The 23,055-nt window shown below is 42.2% G+C and overlaps 1 protein-coding gene across 2 annotated transcripts in view; it reads right to left on the bottom strand.

The window, feature by feature from the left end:
- kif13ba (kinesin family member 13Ba) overlaps positions 1-23,055 on the bottom strand; it is an 80,683-nt gene that overhangs the window by 39,189 nt on the left and 18,439 nt on the right. For both annotated transcript variants that reach the window (XM_080766332.1, XM_080766331.1), the window contains exons 4-9: positions 10,759-10,771; positions 10,111-10,171; positions 7,242-7,334; positions 5,393-5,573; positions 3,994-4,081; positions 2,460-2,594 (exon numbers count right to left, since the gene is read on the bottom strand). In XM_080766332.1, the coding sequence (XP_080622458.1) occupies positions 2,460-2,594; positions 3,994-4,081; positions 5,393-5,573; positions 7,242-7,334; positions 10,111-10,171; positions 10,759-10,771 (571 nt within the window). The remainder of the gene's footprint in view (positions 1-2,459; positions 2,595-3,993; positions 4,082-5,392; positions 5,574-7,241; positions 7,335-10,110; positions 10,172-10,758; positions 10,772-23,055) is intronic.

Genomic DNA, 23,055 nt, shown 5'->3' on the forward strand with positions numbered 1-23,055 from the left:
GTTACAAAATCGTGGGATAGAAAATATATATAAAAATATATATATATATATATTAAAAAAAAACACAGTGCACTAATGACTGCCTGGTCAGAGAGACTAGTCACTAGTGTCGTTGCATCACGATTCACGACAAACTCCCCGATAAGATAACTGCATGGATGCCCCTGTGTACAATTGTTGACTTTTAAACTAGCCATTGTAAATGTGAGATGAATCACAATATGGTGTGTTGGTTTTAAGTTAATGAGTTAAGTTAATGAGCAGTGTCATGGATAAGAAGCAGTCGAGTGGCTCACTTCATTATCAGCATCCCCACCAGCCTGCTGCCAGATCAGTATGTTTCACTGTAATGCAACGGCAGACAAAGTCACTGGGCTGGGCTGGCGTATCTGGCTGTCTGATTGATCAACTGACTGACTCAATGACTGCCGTACATATTGACTGACTGTCTGGTGGGCTGGTCAGACGCTCTGTGTTGGGATAATGGGCTGGGTCAGCTGACTGTCTTGCTGCTTCAGTGAGTAAGTCTGGCTGACATGAGAAAACAGGGGAGGCTAAAGGCTAAATGGTTCTCCAACGAATGACTTCATAGGAGATTATTTTCTGTTCAGCAGATTTGTTTTTCTATAGATGAATCCATGGAGCAGTGCCCTGTAGGCCAGGTGTAGGCAATCCATGTTGAGGTGTCAAGCTGCACTTAATGGGACACCTCAGCTATGGCTGCGCCCAGGCCACCCCTCCATGGTCTATACATTAGCCTTAATGTAACTCGTATACTCAGAGGTCTGAGGAGCCTTAATTGGCAAATTAATTTCACCCTTCTGTTACTGTAAAGTATATTTAAGTTGTGACAATAAAGTCTTTGTGATTCTGACTACAGCTAAAACCGAGCAGGATGTCTCAATGGCTTTGTGAGAAACAATGACCTACTCACTAGCTCTTTATAGACTAGCTGGCTGGCTGTAAACAGAGTAAATAGACACACAGCAGATCAGATGACAGATTTGAGTGACAAAGATGTTAATTATTAACAGTATTTCCTGCTTTTAAACCCACACTGTGTCCTGGGCGGCCGCCATGGAAACAGGTGCCCAGGACCTTGTACTGGTACAAAGTAGGACAGGCAGAAACACTGACCAACTTTCGAATGCTCGGGCAACTCCAGCTACAAGTGCTACTACACTCTACTACTGCAGGCTTGACGCAAATTCCCTCGAGATGACAGTGACGTGCACTCAGGCAAGGGATGAAAAAACATAAGGAAGCTTCGGCAAGGAAACTTGCAAGGAAACTCTGTCTGGGGCACAACTCTGGGAGTGATAGACCAAATGGTCCAAGATTTGGGGTGAGAGCTGGGAGTGGCTTACGGATGCTGAGAATCAAAAAACAAAAATAATTGCCTCAGGAGGAGGCACAGGATTTTTTTTATCAGCATCAAAATCATCAAATTGTTAGCAACAAAAAAGGTGGGCCGAATGTTGAGACGGTTTCCACTGATAGATGGTTCAGACCAAGACCAAGAATGAATTCATCCCCCTCAGCAACAGACAATGTTCACACAGTTGACTACTTGGAGCATCAAAGATCGAGCATGACCGATTTTTTAACCAAGAAATGTTTTTTTTTTCTTTGACAAAGGATTGGTAAAAAAGGGGAAAAAAACATTGGTAATTGGTGGTCTAGGACTCTGATTCTCAAACATTTTTGTCTGTAAATAACTTTTACATGTACGGCAACCCTGAGTTACTTTATAGAACCTTACATGCATGTCATATAACGCTATGTGAATATGTACATCTCCCCCACTAACATACAGTGTGTCAACAGGAAAATATCAGGATATTTTTGGTGAAGAGATTTGATCTAGAATAGACTGAAAAAGAATGCACCAAGTACAGTGCAACTCAGGTCAGTTTGACAAAGTCAAATATTATCCAAATATTCTGAGCCAGCATCACGTCACCCTAGGGTGCCACAGTACTCACTTTGGTCTAGTACTCTCTAAAATCAGGATGTGAACCAAACATTTGGCATCGGTCGGGCTAAAATCGAAGGCAGTTTTCTGTCCAAATCACAGTATGAAGACGTTGAAGGAATTGTAGTAGGAAACAGTGAATGACTCAGTAGTAGTTCAGGTCTGGAATATCTGGGTCATGAGGAGAGCAATGAAGAATCACCACAGCTATAATAAGATGCTTCTACAGAGCGTTGAAAAAGTGCCACCACCGCAAGATTCATTTAAGCAAAAAAGGTTAAACTAACAATTACATGAACGGGGAAGCACACACATTTTACCCTGACACACATAAAAATCAGACAGTGTTAGCCGAGCTTACGCACATCTGTGAGCGTCTGTGTCTTACCCGAGACTGCAGGTCTTTTAGTACAGTATGTATGTGTGTGTGTGTGTGTGTGTGTGTGTGTGTGTGTGTGTGTGTGTGTGTGTGTGTGTGTCTTACCCCAGAATGCAGGTCTTTCAGTGTGTGTGTAAGGATGACATTAAAGACAGCGTGAGAGCGGCTGCTCTCCTCATTCATGTTTGTGGCGGCGACGGTGCGAGACTTGTTCCCCTCGGACATCAGAGACTCGATGTCCTGTCAACACAACACAATACTTCAAACACCTGACAATACGTGTCATCATTAACATCCACGGTCATGCAGTAGAAGTGTTGAATAATTTTGATTATAAATAGACACACACATAAATAAGACACACATAAGATCAATCACATTGTCTTCCAGTGTTGCTGTCATTGCTTAGGTTGAAGCTGACATCCAGAATTTATATATAGAAAATGGTTTTCCACAGCTGCCATCCGTTTATCTTTTTTGTTTGATACAGATGACAGCATTGACAAACAAAACCACGTTTGTCACCATTAAAGCAATCCTGATGGTGTTCTTTAGTGTGAAGGTGGGTCGATTTTGTGTTGTGCTCTTTAAATAGCAGATCTACAAGCTCACTACACGTCTCGCTGCGGTGAGTTTTGAGCATGCAACAGATGATTGATCTTATGTGTGTCTTATTTAGGATGGTTATCTGTTAACAGTAGGTGTTGCATTATGATAATATGATTGCTTAATCTGTAGCTCAACAATCCAAGCCTGTTTAGCAAATTAGTTCTCTGACAATTTAAACCAAATAATAAAAAAAGAAAACACAAATTATAGACTTAGTTCCATTGTAGAGATTATAGGTTGAAATTGTAAAGAGCGTGTTTGAACAATTTTACTTTTGATATTGCTCAATTATCAGTATAATAACAAAACACAAATATTTTAAATAAAGCTACAATAAAAAATGTGGTTGGCTTAGTCTAGGCTCTACTAGAATACTCAAGAAGATGGCCTGGGCCGCTGGCATAACGGTCCTGGCACCTGCTTGTCACGGGTTCGAATCCCGATCCCGACAACTCTCTTAATAAAAACTGTCACTCTATATAGTATGTTGTATCCTTGAGTGCTATGATTTTGTTTGTCACAGATTATGTCTTCTTACTCAAATTCCAGATGAGCGGTGCATTCAAATGCAACACTTTCTTGCTAGAATCACAGAAGCAAAACTTGTAGGAACTTAAGTATAACCAGTTTGCCTTGTGTATGACTGTTGTAATGCTGTGTGCTAAAAGAGATTACGTGTGCACAGCTAATGCAATTCTGAACCGTGTATAATTACTTATATTATTATACTTATATTAGACCTGTAAAGGTCACAGGAGTTTGCTGCGTGTGTAGGCATTTTCTGTAAAAAGGGCTTAATAAATGTAAAGTGTGTACGTCAGTGGTGTAACGCAATTATGTATACATCTTATACATTTGAAAACTTGATTGCAATACTTTTGGACTTTTCTTAAGCAAATGTCGGATTCCATAATTTTACCTGTAACAGCGCATTTCTACATTTGCAGTATTGATACTTTTACTTAAGTAAAACAATGTGAGTACATTTCTCCACCGCTGGTGTCCATTAGCGTTAGACTGAGGTCGTTACCTTATAGCAGGCCACAGCCAGTCGAGACAGGCCGTCCACATACGGTCCCAGGACCTTATGTTCCCTCACTCTCAGCGCCTGTCTGCTCCTGGAAAAGACACACGAAAACACTGTGTAACCCATTCAAACCCGGAAGGAATCTGTGTCATACATTCTTTGATTTGAGCCATATTATGTTACCGGTATATATATATATATATTTTTTTAATCTTGAAAAATGTGTGCAAATCTGCGGGGGGGGGGGGGGGTGACAGTGAGTTTGTTTGTTGTCGTCAAGGGGCTCTGTGACATTATGGTTACACCTCACTGACAATGAGATGTCCTACTAACCTTAAGACCAGTCAGTCCATCTAATAAAACCAGCCGTACCCTATTAAACCCATCCTAGTGACCAGAGCTTCATCGTTCTGCACTACATGGCCACTGCTCCATATGGCTGTCAGATGGTATGCCTCTGGACTGGCTGGCTTTAACAGGGTCAAAGGTCATGTGGGGACAGGGGCAGGTCAGAGGTCAGCGGTGTCTGGGTTCAGGAGGCCCTTTCTGCTGACAGAAACACAAAAGCCCAGCATGCGGATAGGGATAGGGGCCCCGCCCCCAGGGTCCTGATTTACTGACGCCCAGGCTGGACATGAACTCTGAGGAGACACACTGACTGACCGCTGTTCTATAAGCGAGCAGAGGGCAGGGAACTAACGGAACTAACGGAATCCATAACAATAAACCTCACCTGCAGCATCTTTCATACAGAGAATGTAACTTGGGAGGTCCTCCCCAATCATGACAATATACACAAACTCAACTTTTTGTTTTGTTTTGTTTTGACAAAACTCTGCTCTGAAACAAAAAACAGCTCAGTGGCGTCCGCCATGTTGATTTACGGCCAGCCTGCTGGACATGAACTCTATGGACATCAGCCAGCTGCCTGTCCTTGTCATCTATACTATAGCGAGAGGAGACAAGTGAGAGAAAAGTACTATTCATTGTGGATGACATTAAGGTTTTATAGTGCCTGGTTTACTATAGGGTCTTTTCTATGCTTATTGCTCCTTTCCAGCAGATTAGTGTGCACTGTGGAGCAACATGCATGTGCCTTCCAATTCAAATACCGGTAGTTAATTTGTCATGTAATATAGAGGGTATGCGTGACGCGGGTGACATCATCATAACTGGAAGTTATGCGGGAACGCCTATTGAGTGGCAAAAAAAACTATCTGCATGCTGCATTAAACAACGTAAACTCACTTTGGCACTCACTTTATGCTCTCTGCTATAGTATAACCCAATACCAAGTGCCTCATTGACCTTCGATATGAAGGAATTATCTCCTAGAACCTACGTGCTTTCAAGAGGTCAGATTTGGGAGGTGGAAAGCGAGGAGTAGGCTTGTGTGTCGTACCCTTTGGGGTCCAGGAGGTCTCGGACTTTCTCGTTGTAGATCTCCATGTAGGAGACTTCCACGGTGAAGCTGTTCTCCTCTCTCTGCTCCTGCACGGTGCGCTCAAACAGAGCGCTGCACAGCCTGGGGATCAGGCCGGGGCTGTCCACAGAGCCCATCATGGTGTACGACTTCCCCGAACCTGGAAGATAAGACACGCACGCACATTATGTGTGCCCATAGATCAGTGGTTCTCAACCTGTGGTCCTTGAGGGAGTTCCAGGTGGTCCCCAGCTAAATGATGGAGAGTTGGTATCAAAATGGACCCTTATAGATCTTTAACTCTTGAGAGCGTAAAATGAAAAGCAAATGGACCCGCAAGGGTCATTTGGTTTCATTTTACACCCTCAAGAGTTCAATTGTTGTTAAACATTTGCATTACTTAATTTACAAGAAGTCTACACAATTAGAGAATGTAGAAAAATTCTTATTTTGATCACCGTTTGCCTGTTATCTCTCCTAATGATACCAACATCAATACAGCATGGAATTGTGAACAACAAGATCTTATCCAATGACAACAAAATATTTTGAAAATCCAGACTTAAATGAGCCTTAAATGTCATCAAATGGTGGTCCGTGGCTCAAATACCAAAGAAGAAATGGACCTTGATATGAAAAGGGTTGAAAACCACTGCTAAAGATGCATACACCTGTACAGTCACATGCACACACAACATAGTAAGTGTTACTGTTACAGAGCAAACACACAGCTGAAATGAGAAATGTTACTTGCTTTCAAGTAGAAAGACCTGCATTTCAAAAACATTATTTTTCTGTACTGGAAAATGGATTCTGAATTCCTCAATCCCCCAGTTATATTCTGCTGTACTATTTTCAAATGCTTCCACTCAACATTCTGTACTTTCGGAAAGTGAGTCAAAAATAAAGCAGATATCACACAATTGCCTCAGTTTTGCCTTTCCAGTCACTTCAATAAACTAAATTAGTCAAAGCCTAGTTGCATAGCATAAATGGATATGTGTGCACGGACGCACGCATGCACGCACAGACGCAAAACATAGTCTCGGCCATGCCTTTGGTCTGGCGGAGACAAACACAGAGTCTCTGCTCCTGACAAGTATTTAAGAAGCTAACAAGAGACTAACAATGACAACACAAGAGAAACAGTCACATGCTTGTGCTCAGTGTTACATGTAAGTTACACACAGAGAAACCAGTTGGTCACCATGACAGAGACCGTGTTTTACTTTCATAACATGGGACAATACAGGGTCTATATTGAACATAACAAGAGTGCCTACATAGCACAATCAAGAGTGTTAATTTAACTCTGGGAGAGTTCAATTGGACCTACGAGGATAAATTCTTACACTCTGAGTTAAACAGAATTTTGCTGCATACCACTTGTTATGAAGTTGCCTTAATGGGAGAACTACCAGTTCAACTCTGTGGCGAAAGGAATCTATTTGGGAAGATGAACTAGAACGGGAAACAGGTGTGCCAGTGCCACCTTCAGAAAACTGGGACTACAATTATGCACAGGGCATATTTCTCACGCCCTCTGGTATGAGGTCATTATTGCCCTACTCACTCAATTCCAGTTCAAAGAGAAAATGTGTACTGGTGCTTTTCTAGTTACATTCTAGCCACTTAGCTGGTGTACAACAAGTGCAACTGGCTTTAGTTCCAGGATCAGAAACATTCCAATTGGCCAATAGGAAAGGAGTAATAGAGTCAGAGGGAGCTGAGAAGAGTACCAGAGGGTTTTATTCATTCATCTTTTTGAAGTAAATGACTGGTACAGGGATTTGATTCAAGAGCTTGACTGTGTTGATGAGTACTGTACCTGTCTGTCCGTAGGCAAATATACAGGCATTGTAGCCAAGGAAGGCGTTGTGCAGAAGACTCTGCCCAAGGCACTGGAACACTACCTCCTGACCTGCAATAACACACACACACACACACACACACACACACACACACACACACACACACACACACTTCAATTAAATACACGTTAGGTTATTCTTGAAGATTTGAGCTCTCTCAACATTCTGCAACAATAGGTTGCAACGAGTGTAGATTTGCAATTTTTCGCCAAGAGATTTGGTGTTATATATATGAATTATATAGGGTCTAAGTTGTTAAAGATTATTTGTTCTGTGTTGCTTCATCATTTTGACAGTACACGGGAGGAGACGGATCATTAAGAGACATCAGAGAGAGGGTGGGTGGGGGGGGGGTTGACACGGCATGTGACGGCAGTCGGCTGAGCCATCACAGCATCCCACCAGGATTAGTCAGGAGTTTTAATTTAATCAGCGTTTTAACGTAGCTGTAAACTATATGCCGGGTTCATGGTGGTGGCCTCCCGTGGCCTCAAACATACTGAGACGACAGTTATCCGGTGTGGTTATCGAGCGCAGCGGCAGTGAAGCAGCAGCAGGTTTTCAAACACATGGAACACATGGTGCACATCTTGAATCAGCATGCACAGTTAGCAGCAGGCCCTTTTCAATAGGAGAACAGCTAAGTAAACAACTGGCAGCTTATCCAGCAGCCTATATGTAATATTGGTAACAAGTATCTTTAAAAATCTATTATAAATTAGATTTATGGGTGACAGCCGGAATGTAGACGGCACCCGGGAGCAGTATGTGTTGGCGCCCCAGTCTGTGTCCTGTGAGGAGGAAGCCCAACAAACCCTCAGTGAGGCCTTTAGGAGGACCATTCAAGCCACAAGCGGAGCCTGCAGCACCACCATTGTGGCTCAAGAATCCACCACTCCTGATTGAAGTGTCTGGTGCTGGGAGTCTAGTGCAACGCACAGATCCTGGCCTGTGCAAGTGGAGAGTGGACCTGGTGAGACGTAGGAGGGGCCCGGACAGGAGTCAACCCACAGAGCCTAATCCGTTCCACGTGCCAGAATCTGGCTCTCCCAGTCCCGGCAGAGTAGTTCCGGAGTAGTTCAGATGGATTGTGTGGCCCTGGTCATGCCCTAATGGGACTGATCGAGGGTAGCTACTGAGACGTAAGTCGGGACTTGATCACCCCGGCTGGGTCACCTGAGAGAGGGGTATGATGTTCGAGAGACCTGAAACCCTGATGACCTTGGGATGCATCACTGAGGATACGTCCCAGGTGCATCCATTCGATGTTCTTTAGTTCACTGGAATCAGTGTAGTAAAAAATTCAATTTATTTTCATTTAAAAGATTACACCAGTGTGAAGTGAGGGGCGCTCTTATCATCGTACATCGATTCATTGTCAATGGGAATTTGTAGGACAAAAATTGCCGATTTGCTTGTCCACATATGACATAAATGCTGCAGTCATAGTCAATGGAAATTTAATTTTTGTGTCAGACGAAAATCTAGCGCCCCTCAAAAAAAATCAAATGAATATTTTATTATCTATCTATAAAAGCACCGAAAAATGTCTGTCAGTCATTCTGTCTGTCTGTAGCCTACACTTCCTTATATTAACCTGTCTGCCCCATCTGGTGAACACAATTAGATTTTTTTAAACAAACAAGCAAATATGGTGGGGGTACAAGAGTTCGGGCCCATAAGTGGCCCTCACTCTACACATTATTCTGCTCTGACAGATATGTCCGAGTCATAGTGTCTGGTGCTTTGTCAGAGTACTCATCTGTCTGCGTCACAAATGTGACCATATACAGTATGGAGATCTCTGTATGGGTGTGTCTGCCTGTGTCCCTATTATGCCCATATATGGAGATCCCTGATGACATTAGTACATGGGTTTGTTTATGTCTGAGTCATAGTGACATGCCTATATATGCCTATGTATGAGACAAAGTGATGTCAGAGGACAACTAGCTTGGTCCTCCCTTAAACTAAAACGGTTCTCGAGTTACGTGCATTATAGACGTACACACGTACGTGCAGAGACTTTGTGCATTTATAGATATACAGTAGAAGATGCACATTAAAGCTACAATATAGAATTTAGTTGAACGGATAAACTTTATTTCCTCCTCCTACCTATTTAACTCCTCCTACCTTCCATTTAGAAAGGTATGCCCTGGTGATGGGTAGGCCACTGGTTGACAGTGTCAATACAGTGATCTAAAGCAGATGGCACACCGGATTGGACAACTAGCTTTATTGTAGTTCAGGGCAGGCATTGCGGTGCAATTAACCCTCTCCATTGGGAGACTGAGACAACAGACATGAAACGTGGATGTGGATTGCAGCTTTAAATCCAATGTTCATTGGGAAGTGGTTTATGACTGAAAGTAGCAATTGTATGCAACATGCTTCCATAGATAGAAGACATGCATAATCCAAATGACTGAAATCAGTAACTTGTAACGACTGAGAACATTAATCTGTGGAAACATCAAACTCTATAGACATAACATAACATTTAACACGGCTCAGAACAGCTGACACTTACAACAGTATATCTGTTTTGGTCCATTTAAACGTACGCACGCATACTGCATGCATTAACATTACTTGGGAAACGGTGCAGCTATAAATATGTTCTTTAGAAGTGTGTTAGGTTTCTCATGGGGAATCTGAAACTGATAGCCGTGTATGGAGCAAACAATCTGAATCCATATCAGACTATGTATGGCTTCAGTGCATCCATTATGACTCGGCAAAATAGAAAGATGTTGTCAAACATCTTCAAACATAAATATGTTTTGTAAGAAATTATGAATCATTGTGTCTGGTTATGCTCACCTGCAAATTTGTCCTTCTCAGACTCATCCATGGACCAGAAACAGTAGTCATAGGCAAAGGTCTGGAAGAGAGACAGGAAAAGGGATAAAATATATCAATTGACTGACAGACAGAAAGAGAAGGATCCAAGCGTGGGAATCAGACTGCAAGACAGTCACAGTGACAAAGACAACTTTAAATAGTGACTTCATTGCCTACTGAAAGAAATCACATCCCAAGGATAAACATTTCAGAAGACATTTACAATGAATACCAAATATGTGTTTCTGAAACACTAAAGGTAAAACACCAAACACGCAGGTTCCAGCATTGGGAACTTAGAAGTCTGGACAGACTGTTTGAAGGACCTTCAAACAAGCGTCCAACTTTGTCAAGCTGCCCCTCAGTTACCTGGCATTCAAGTTGGGTGTTTTCGAACACGGTAATAAATATATAATATACTATATTTGATATAATTGATATAATTTAATCTTCATGTAACCAGAGACAAATGCCAAATGTGAGTAATTCATCTCTAAAAATAAAAAAAATAAAAAAACATGAATACAATTTTCATCTATAATGAATGATTCCTATAAAAGCGGTGTGTGTGTGTGTGTGTGTGTGTGTGTGTGTGTGTGTGTGTGTGTGTGTGTGTGTGTGTGTTACCTTGGTTTGACTCCTGACAATGTTGCAGGACAGGTCACAGTTCATGGGGATCACACGGAGGAGGTGAGAGAGACACAGAAAGAGATGGAGAAAGAAAACATTTAGATTATGGTTCAAACCACAGGGGTTGGCGAAAGGGCCTTTCTGTGTGGAGTTTGCATGTTCTCCCCGTGTCCCCTAGGGTAGGTACCCTCACAAAAACATGCAGTAATCCTGGTCTCTAAACTGCCTCCCCCTGGCCAGCCGGGGCGCCTGATTGAGGGGAAAGGAACTGGTTGGAATAACGTGTTCCTTCCACGCGCTACGTCCAACCAGGGAAACTCCCCCCTGTCAGGTGTAAAGGAGCAACTTGGACACTCAAGCATGAAGGAAGCATGAGTTAAGTCCGTTGCTCTCCCCAGGTTGGCGGAGGGTGTGTAGAGCCCAGGATCACATTAGATGATTGACACAGTGGTTACAAAATCGTGGGATAAAAAAAATATATAAAAAAAAAAACACAGCTATGACAGTGACAGTGTACAGTGCATCTACAGTGTATAAAGCCTTCTGGTCCATTTAATTTATTATATATGCTGGTTTAAACACACACACACAGAATTATACCAAGCTACACAATAAATGCTCCACGCATCTTTACATACGTGTGTCTGTACGTCTGTAATTCACGTAACTCAAGAACCGTTCACCCCACCGAATTCAAATCCGATGCACGCGTTCTACACCACCACAGGGAGTGCAGTGACCGGCCTTGAGTCAGTCGGATACACGGTTGTCCAGAATCGCCACAAAAGGCTCTGGTCAGGCTCTGATCAACTAGAGTTACTAGACTATAGACCTTGAAGTCAGTACATGAGTCATACGCTTCAAGACATACACACATAGGCACAGGGACGTGATGCATACAGTATTTATGTAAGATGGGGTGGGTTATAAGTGAGACAGACACTGGTCATATGAGAGAGAGAGAAGCAGTAGGGCACAGAGAGTGAGTAAGGAACTGGGTTAACGACAGCAAAGGAGAGACAGAGAGAGAGACTGAAAGTTATGTCCGGATAATGAGAGCAACCATAGGCCGCCCGACCGCCGTAGGGAGATAATGTACGCAAAACGAAGTAAAGAGCTTTGTCTTCTTACAGTAGGAACACACACACACACACACACACACAAGTCAGTGATGTAGAGGCACAAATTTAGGCCAGAGGCACAACTACATTGCAGAGTCTGACTGTCTGAGCCACCCTCACCATGCGCATGCACGTACGCACGAATTAGGATGCACATTAACACAGTAAAGACTAGTTGAGAGTGAGAGAGTGCAACAGTGAGAGGGGTGATACAGTGAGGGGTGAGACAGTGAGGTGTGAGATAGTGAAGGGTGAGACAGTGAGGGGTGAGACAGTGAGGGGTGGGACAGTGAGGGTTGAGACAGTGAGGGGTGAGATAGTGAGAGGGATGAGACAGTGAGGGGTGAGATAATGAGAGGGGTGAGACAGTGAGGGGTGAGACAGTGAGAGGGGTGAGACTGTGAAGGGTGAGATAGTGAGAGGGGTGAGACAGTGAGAGGAGTGAGACAGTGAGGGGTGAGACAGTGAGGGGTGAGATAGTGAGAGGCGTGAGACAGTGAGGAGTGAGATAGTGAGAGGGGTGAGACAGTGAGGAGGAATGAGATAGTGAGAGGGGTGAGACAGTGAGGGGTGAGTTTGAGTTAGAGGGAAGAGAGTGAGCAGGATGACTGATGGTAGGAAGGAATTCCAGCGTTCACCACTTCAACTGAATGCTGAGTCATCAGAAGGGTGTGTCAGGAGAAATGGAACACTTTAGGAAAAGCGCACACATACACATACACACACACACACACACACACACACACACACACACACACACACACACACACACACATGCAGTCATGCACACAGTAAATACACAAGAGCCTGGTTGTTCGACAGATTTGTCATGAACTATACTGATTCCAATATTTTGGTGAAATGGCTGATTCTTTGCAGAGTCTCTCTCTCGCAAAAAATTGAATAGTCATATTAATGTAGAGAACTCTGTAGTACCCTTAAAAGCTCTGCAGAGTCTTTCATTCTAGACAGGCATGTTTATTGTTTACAATTAAAAAAAAAAAAATCAAGACAGAGATGCTGTGTAGCCAGTTTGTCATCAAATCAAGAAAAAGATGCGGGAGGAGATAAGTTTTAGCTTCATGGTTTGAATAAAAAGAGAGTATTGGACATCACAATACCAACTCAACACACTCAACTCTGCTCACTTGACTATTAGTGAAAGTTAAAAAGTGATAGCACACATGAGTGATCTGTTCTGAATGTTCACATTTTAAAACTTTGAACATTGTGAGCTTGTAGATTTTCTATGTTTGTGTAGATCAGTCCAGTACAGTACAGTGCAACTCAGGTCGGTTTTACCAAGTATGTAGGGTCTAAAAGTGGTTGAACTGAACGTATTCTGCGGCACTCCTGGACTTGTGTCACGGAACTCACTTTGAGAAACCCTGCTTACAGGTCCAACAAAAAACATGATTAGACGACTGGTGTTTCAGAATGCTGCTGCTCCAGTCCTTACTATTGCCAAGAAAGCGGTTCATATCTTTACACACCGGCTCCCTGAAATAAACTATTTCAAAATACTACTATTGGTTTAGGGCCAAAATACATTTCATTGTGATCATTGTGTGGATGGTTCACATCATGAACCATCCACACCTCTCAGGTCATCTAGAACTGGTCTGCTTTCTGTCCCCAGAAACAGAACTAAATGTGAGTAGTGTTCATTTTTTGAGCACCACAAACTCCCAGAAAATTGCAGGTACGCCACAAATCGTATAGTTCTTTTAAAAGCAAAACTATAGCAAAAAATAAATAAATAAAATCCCTGCACTGTAATAGTAATTTGTTTTACTTGTTTTTATTATTTATTAATATATTCCAATGTCCCATAATGTTCATGATGTTTATTGGGCTTCGACTTAATTGTGCTGTCTTGATGTCTTAATGCATAATGTTTTGTGTACTGTAGAGCACTTTGAACTGCCTCGTGTTGAAATGTACTATGCAAATTAACTTACATTGCTGGCCAACAATGCCGGTTGAGGAAGTTTGGCATCGGACAGGACCTATAATGTGCCAAGTTTTGTTTATTTTTTATACCCATCACATCCCACGGGGTAACTTAATTCAGTTTCCAGCTTTAGTGCTGCCCACAGAGGAGCTTCACCCAGCTGAGTGCTGCCCAGAGAGGAGCTTCACCCAGCTGAGTGCTGCTCACAGAGGAGCTTCACCCAGCTGAGTGCTGCCCACAGAGGAGCTTCACCCAGCTGAGTGCTGCCCAGAGAGGAGCTTCACCCAGCTGAGTGCTGCCCAGAGAGGAGCTTCACCCAGCTGAGTGCTGCCCAGAGAGGAGCTTCACCCAGCTGAGTGCTGCCCAGAGAGGAGCTTCACCCAGATGAGTGCTGCCCAGAGAGGAGCTTCACCCAGCTGAGTGCTGCCAAGAGAGGAGCTTCACCCAGCTGAGTACTGCCCAGAGAGAAGCTTCACCCAGATGATCGCTGCCTACAGAGTAACGTGGAGGGGGGGAGCATTTAGGGGTTAAGTGTCTTGCTCAGGGACACATTGCTGAGAGCTGGAATCGTAACTGGGACCTCCGGAGTCCACTAACCATTATCTTCATGCATGGGAAGAGGACAGTTTTCTATAGACTCAGAGAAGCATAGCAACGCTGTGTGACCCCTGGAAACAATTGCCATATCAAGCGTGAGCCCGATATGGTACAAACGCAACGATATGCCCCGTACTGTATATCAGTCAATCAGAAATATCGGACTATCTATCCGTCTTCAATTAGTACAAAATGCTGCTGCTCGCCTTCTAAATGTCTCCAGGAAATTCGACCACATCACCCCCGTTTCTTTTACCTACACTGGTTCCCAATCTCCTTCAGAATCGATTTCGAACTCCTTCTCACCATATACAAGGCTAGGTCCGGTCTCGCTCCACCCTACATCTCCAATCTAATCTCCCCCTATGTCCCAGCTCGCTGCCTGAGATCATCAACCAGAGCGTCTAGATCCCAAAGTTTGTAAGCTAAAGACCAAAGGAGATCTGGCTTTCAGCACCATAGCTCCAACACTTTGGAGAGCCCTTGGAGATCAAGCGCGCTAAATCAGTGTTCTCTTTTAAATCCCTTCTGAAAACACAGTTTTATAGATTTGCCTTCATTGCCAACTCAAATTAATATTATGTATTTATTTAGCAGATGTTTTGCTGCTGCTGATTATATTTGGCCGTTTATTGAAATGTTTTCTGCTGCTTATCTTTTGTGTAAAGCACTTTGTAATGCAATTTTGAAAGGTGTTATATAAGTAAAGTTTTATTATTATTACACAAATATACAGTAACTGTTCACAAAAAGAAAACATGTGATGCACCACCTACAATACAGTACACGTGGTCCATGAAAGCATAATGTAGGGAGTACAATATAACTCAGCTACAAATCCATCAAAATACTGCAGTGTTAACTTTTACACTTTCAGAGTTAAATTAACTGGATTCCTGTGAGCTGTCAACAAACCCACTGGGCAATTAAATAGTCCCAAGTGGCCGTGACCTCTTGCTGCTCCAGTGTAGATTACAGAGCACTTGCACTAGCCTCGACGACCTTGCAGGCAAATGCGACAATGTAATTTAGATGGCATGTTATGTAGACAGATGCCAGTGCATTGGTGACCTGGCATCCTATAGTGTCTATAGTTGAGGATATTCTACTGTTAGACTGTTGATAGGTTATTGATTAATATATATTGATCCCAGATTACTGTTACTATGCATTTGATGCATTACCTTGTGTTGCGTTGTTCTTGCTTACTGTGAATCACTCTGGATTAAGAGCATCTTCTGAATGCCTTGTAAATTGTAGAGTAGGCATTTAACGTGCGTGCACAATACAAGTCTGAATCATAAAGACGTTACGACTTTATTACCCAAGGATTTCTTATCTGCTTACAAACAATGATTTTCTTTTGAGCACCTGGAGCAGAGATAACCTAACCCAACCATGTACATAATGACATCATGTTGGACTGGCATTATGTGAAGTGAAACATACCCAGGCCAGGGCACATTGAGCATAATGTTTGTGGACCTACTGTATCACCATTTAATTTCAGGTCACGCAACCATTCATTTCCCCCATTGCGCTCCATTTAACTCACAGGGTCACAGACACACTTTTCACACGGAAATCAGCACACAACTGGTTTTTGCATATGATCTACTTCCATCTACAGAGAATGCTTTACACATCATTTACACATTAAGATAACACGTTTGATAACACTCCCAGCGTGTTGCTATTACAACGCAGCGTGTGATTACGGCAGTGGAGCAACACCACCAGTCCACACACCATCACTACCAGTCCTTTTAAAGCTCCCTGCTCCCTCCCTGGCACAAGATGAAGATAACCCAGTGAACTGCTTCACTTGTTCAATCACCTGGCTGCCGCTAAGCTATGCCACCAAAGGTATAGTGCTGTCACAATTACAAATTTAAGTTGACGATTGTCACACAATATTTTTTTTTGTGTGGCACAAAGATTGTCACAAAGAACATTGTATTTCCGTTTGCCTTTTAGACTTCGTAATCACAAATTGCACAGGGCAGATATGACAAATAACTTAAAGGAGCACATCACTTTGTGACGTGTTGTAAGCTTGTAGATCAGCCATTTCCTCTATTTTTGAAAATGTATATATGGTATGTATATATTATATACATATATTTTTCAACATGGAAACTAATTCTGATTATCTCAAATAATTGCGATTAGGCGATTATGTAATAATTGTGACAGACCTACCAAATGGACACGAAGACTGAATATTAGGGATGCACAGAAATTAGGGATGAACATTGATATTTTTGCCCGATATCTGATAACCGATTCATTGCATGGTCCAACTGGTCGATCGATACCAATACCAATACCGATATTTCTATGCAAGTTTCCGGCAGGGTTTACCTTACACCTGTTATACAGGAAATGTGATTCGTTCTACAGTAGGTACAGATGCATACAGCCATTTTTATTACCCATTAGGCCTAGTGATTAAAGTTAAGTAAACTGTATTTAGTGACATCATCGTTAGGCAGATTTTTTTTTTAAACAAGATTTTTTTTTATTATCGATTTGATCATCGAGAACGATGGCTTCCATTTTCGCATTGCAATTTTTCAGGACTAGAAAGCCTGCCGTTTCTATTCCATCGATTGGATTCCTAATCGATGTCACTGGTGGACGGGTTTTTGAACATCTCTAGCCCATTTTGGGCGGCAACCCCTTTTGGTGTTACTTAGCATTATGTTATGCTTTAGCTATTGAAAAATAACAGATCTACAAGCTCATAGCGCGCCACCGAGCTATGGAGCTTGTAGGTCTGCTATTTAAAAAAAATTGAAGGACGACTGACAGAAAGTTAGAAACATAGCTTTTTCAGAAAACTGTCAGGATGTAGAAGACATTTATAGAATCTGATCTCAGGTCAGAATGGTCTAGTGGAGGCTACTGGTATGTCAGGACTGGCAGCAGATCCCACCCTGATGCTCTGAGCCACTCATCCCAGATATAGTAGGCCTACTGTATGTGCGTGCGTGCATGTGTGTGTGTGTGTGTGTGTGTGTGTGTGTGTGAGTGTGTGTGTGTGCGGACATGCACACATATCTGGTATGTGTGCCAATTGTACTGTGACCAATTTCACAAATTCCTCTGCACTCATTGTACTCAGCAATTGTGTGTGCGGGCACAGATACAGCATGTCCTATGACAATGTGTGCACGTTATTAATATGAAAATTGGTCTGCATTAATCGCACTCATGATTGCATTAGCTGTGCATTATGTCATGTGTGTCATCGACAAAAGAAATGCTTAGTAATAGCATAGTCATAGGAATGTGTCCATTAGTTTATTTAATCAGCAAATCATTAAAATGTGTTTGCCATAATTATACAGAAAGCAGCCATTTCAGGTTGGTGAGGTTAAGAACTGAGCATTTTAATGTTGATTTCAAAATGACTACTAACTATTGGCTTATAGACCGGTAGGTTACTTGAACCAACGGATTACTATGAATATGCTCGTAATCTTTCAAGAAAAGAAAAAAATCTGCATTTTTTTTATTTATTTATTTTTATTTGTTTTTATAAGGTTTCACTTTTCACTTTTACCTTTTTTAACATGAGAACAATGTCTTGCTAACATTCCAGAAATAGAAAGCCTGCGGTTAATATTTCCATCGTTGATGTCACTGGTAGGCGGGTTTACAAACTAGTGTCCACACAGCCTTCCTATGAGACACCGACCGAACTAGCACAAAAATGGTACCATGTCATAAATTACTATTAGTAAGAACCAATTATATGAAGATAATAATAACTAGAAAAGTCGCAATTTTGGAAAAATTGCAAAACGTGGTTGCCGTAATCACGTCTCTCATGTCTCTTGGCTCTGGGGGGAAACCAGGGGGGCAGTGAGGCTGGATTTGTGTGAAGCCAGTAGGAAATCCTGACTTCCTGAAAGTTCATATAATGGCCTGTTGTGGCGCTGTCATTGGGCCCAAAAAACTCCATCCATAGAGGTCCATGTATTTGGGCCCAACTTCACCTAGACTGTATTACCTTAAAGGGACACTTCACCCTTTTTGCAAAAGAATATATGTTAATGACGTTTAGAAGCTTTAGATCTCTTTTCTGGGGGTATTTATGTGTGTAATCTGTGGTTTTAGATATTTTAGATTGTAGTAGTGAGCCTGTTGTCTCTGATGTCATGGACACTGGTCTCACTACCTTCCTGGACTACAATTCCCATAATTCTTTGGTGCACTGCTCCTCCTTGTGGATAGGGGGAGAGCTGTCTTACTGAGACAACATGTAGTCCAGGAAGGAAGTGAGCCCAGTGTCCATGACATCAGAGACAACAGGCTCACTGCTACAATCTAAAATATCTAAAACCACATATTACACACATAAAGACCCCCAGGAGTGTGTTCTAAAGCTTCTAAACGTCATTAACATATATTTTTTTGCAAAAAGGGTGAAGTGTCCTTTTAATAAACATGGTCATGAATACTTTCTGCTTCCAGTCACTAGTTTTCACTTTTTGGAAAATTATGGTCCCATTTATTAAAATAATTACCATAAAGTAGAGTATGTTCTGAGGGGAGTGGCTACCGTTGCAGTCTATGATCGAGACCACCCCCCCCGCTCGAGTCAAAATAAAAACCAACGAAGAAGGGGGGGGGGGGGAGTCCCGCCTCGTTGTCTGGGCCAGCCAATGACCAGCTGGGCCCAAACGGATCTAGAAAGATTTACTGACGGGCTTCATCTTACGTCCATATCAGACCCGGAGAACGCTTTGTCCATATTCTTTTACAGTCTATGGGGGCAACCACACTAATACTATTCTTTATAGTCCCGAAAGATATTCATCTTCACATTGAAAATAGTCGCCCTTTAACTGTTGTGGTTGCACGGACCCGTGGTCTAAATGTGTCCACTCGCCCGTGTATGTGTCGAGGTACCATGGCTGGTAAGCTCCCAAGCGGACATCTGTTTGCTTGGCAGAACTGCATGGCTCTGGCAACTGGGCCCATAAAGCATGAGGGGCATCCGAGCTGATATATGGACAGACGGCTGCTCAAGCTCAGGATCTGTCAGCCCGTGCGTGCAACACCCCCTTAGATAGCATTTCTGTAGACTTAGATAGCATTTGATAGACTTATAGCATGTTATGTAGACAGCACTATAATTGCATTGTATGTAGTCATAGCACGTCATAGTACATATGTAAAGCATAGTATAGTATATATGTATAGTTTATATGTATAGTTTCATTATATAGATATTCCACTGTTACGTTCTTAGCTTACGCATGTTTCATGATAAATGCTTTTCATGTGATGTATTCCCATGCTTTTTTGTTCTTGCTTAATGTAAGTCGCTCTGGATTAAGAGCGTCTGCTAAATGCCTAAATTGTAAATTGACACAAGACAGACATAAGACTGTCTTGAATGTGTGAACGCAGCCCAGTAAGGCCACCCCCTCCTGGTGCTGCGGGCATCTTGGAAACTAAAACACAATATAAACAATGGGAGAGAGGTGGGGCCGAGAAAGGCCCTTATTAATTACTAGGACGGAGATTTCCGTTCTGGGCTCTCAAGGTGTTTAACTAGCTGGTACCGTAGGACACACGCAGCAGACCAGAGTAGAGAACAGTATGCAAACTAGCAAGGAGAATAGAAAACTACAGTGCCTGTCACAATTATTACATAATCACCAAATTGCAAATTTGCAATTATTTGAGATGATCGCAAATATTTTTTTGCATAATCGTCAATCGTTTGCATGTTGAAAAATGTCCATACATAATTAAAAAAAATCAATAGTAGAAATAGCAGAACTACAAGCATACAACACGATGTGTTGTAAGCATGTTGAATATAGATCAACTATTTCCTACTATTTATTTATTTTGGAAAATCATTAAATGTGATTTCTATGTATGAAATTTGTCATATCTGCCCTGTGATTAAAGCCTAGTAAAAGACAAACAGAAATACAAATTGTAACATTCCAATTTTCAGTGCAAAACATTCACATTCAGTTTTTGTGTGACATTAATCGTCAACTTAAATTTGTAATCGTGACAGCCCTAGTTCCTAACTGGCTCAAAACATAAAGCACTAGTGTCATCTCTACTCAAAACACCAGCTGGATAGAATGTGGAGAGTCTTGACATGCGTAGGGTTGGCATGTTGAATGTTTATCAATTCATCACTGCTCCTTATCATTATGCAAATCAATGCACCAAACTAAAAATGGCACAACGCCGTGCTTGGGGCAAATTATTTGCGCTGCTAAAGCTGCTTGTTATGGGTAATATGCTATCACACATGTCACTTTGATTGATGGGTCTGACTGAACTGACGGGCTCTGTGACATTTTGTGCACTGTGCACACACACACCTCGTTGCATCAGCCATGCTGTGAAGGCGGCTTTAGAAGGAGGTCAATGAATGAGCATGACGGGCACCGTTAAAACATAAAACATGTGCTTGCTCGCGAAAAAGAAAGACATCAACTCCTCAGTCACTTGAATAGACTTTTCCACTGAGGTCACGACGTCAGTAACGGTAGTACCGAGTACCGACTGTCGCGGGATTATAGGTCCGTGCACAGAGGGACTGTCCAATGACCACAAAGAGGATCCACATCAAGTGCATTAGGGCAAAAAATAAAAAATACGTATAACATAAGGTGTTTGGGATGCAATGTAGGGAGTACACACTGTAGTGGGGCACACCATAATGTGAGGCATGAATTCAGTTCACATTTCGATGTATTTCCAAGCACAGCTTTGCTTTCCATTGTGGATAGTATAACATTGTTCTTCCTGATTATTATACACTATTCTTCAAGTTCAGACAAACATTGACTTAACATTCCTATTAATTCCCATACCAAAAACTTTTTTTTTTATGGAAGGAAAACCTTATGTCAGGTCACGTGACGGTGTCAAACGTTTAGCTCTAGGGCCCATACTCACCAAACACAAATCACAAAAGCAGTCATTAGAGACACACAAACATTTCCATTCATATGTAATAAGGCATTACCTCATCATTATAACCAGAATGCCTTAGAATACAGCTGATCCTCTTATCCAGAGAGACTGATGTCATTTCCTCTACGGCGTGACTGATGTCATTTCCTATTTTCCTCCAAAAGCATCTTAGGAATGTTCCAATCTCTCACTAGACGACAGATTGGTATCCTGGCAACAGTCAGTCACAGTGAGTTTACGCCTGGCTAGTTCATTAATGAGCACACCTTCAAGTAACTGCAGAGAGGCTATTTATAAAAGTCTGTCTGCCTTTTCTTCTCCCAGCTCAGAATAATTTAATTGCGGAGAATTAACAGCAGACACAACACATCATGGAAATTGTATCCAGAGATGTTGATTTGCCGCTACAAAAAAAAAAAAGGTTGAGTTGTGCCAACAATAATACTGATGACCTACACAGTTCCTATCCTGAATGGGATTCATTAGCTTTCACTCAAACTCAGTCCCAAACTGTATGATCCTTAGCGATGGATCTATAGAAGCCTGGTCTTGTATTTCTAGGTTAAGAGGTTTTTGTATTACTTTTGCTTTGCTACCACTACTTAAAATGGTAAATAAAATGTGCATGCATATAGAACCTTCATCCAAAGCTATTTACAATGTGCATTGCATTCACCTACTGTATCCAGTATCCACACACATTCACTCACTGATGGCAGAGGAAACCATGCAGGGAAGACATCAACCTGCTCATTAGGAGCAGGTATGGGTTCAGTGTCTTGCTCAAGGACAGAAATATTGATTGGATGCAGTGCGACGTAGGTGTGAGGTCCGCATATGGGTATGCAGCCCCTAACTCTAGATGTGAGGGCGGCCTGAAACCTATGGTCATACCAAATTTGTGACAACACTGTTTTTTCCATAAAGGAGACTAACACAAACTCACAAACTTTCATCTGCAGGTAACATAGGAATCTAAATGGCCTTCATCAGTGTCGTTCATCTTTGCAGTTGATCAGACAATGTGTTATCGTCGTCTCACACAGCTCCTTCTAAAATCGAGCAGTGGTTCCCATTTCCAAAACTTTTTAGCTCAAGACCCAAAAGAGAAATTAGAAGTTTGCCCAGGACCCAAACTAGTGAAAACCGCAGATCTACAAACGTAAACATTCGTTTCCTAATCTATGGAATTTCTTAGATTTTTATTTTTTATTTTGAAAATGTTTTGAAATAATAAAAACAATAATTTATGTAGGAAACATAAAGGGAGGACCCATAAAAATGTCTGCAACCCGCAAATGGGCCCCGACCTATAGTGTTTAGAGCACTCTCCCTATAACTATCACACATTTCTCCTACTCTCTCTCCCTCTACCACTCCTAGTCTCCCTATTCCTCTATCACATCTCTCCTCCTCTCCCTCTTTCACTGTTTCCACACCTGAGCAGACAACCGCGGCCGTGTTCTGCTGTCGGCCAGTGTCTTTTCCGGGTTTTTAGACAGCTGGTGGACGGAAAAGAAGCCCCACCCCTCGCGACTGAATGCCGCGACAGCCAGATTCCCAGAAACGCTTGCCCCCGTGCCAGTCAGCCGCGTGGGTGGAGCTTAATTTCCATCCACCAGCTGTCTAAAAAACCGGAAAAGACACGCCAAGACAGCA

This window comes from Protomyctophum bolini (assembly GCF_963924005.1).
Source record: "Protomyctophum bolini genome assembly, chromosome: 1".
NCBI classification, from domain to species: domain Eukaryota; kingdom Metazoa; phylum Chordata; class Actinopteri; order Myctophiformes; family Myctophidae; genus Protomyctophum; species Protomyctophum bolini.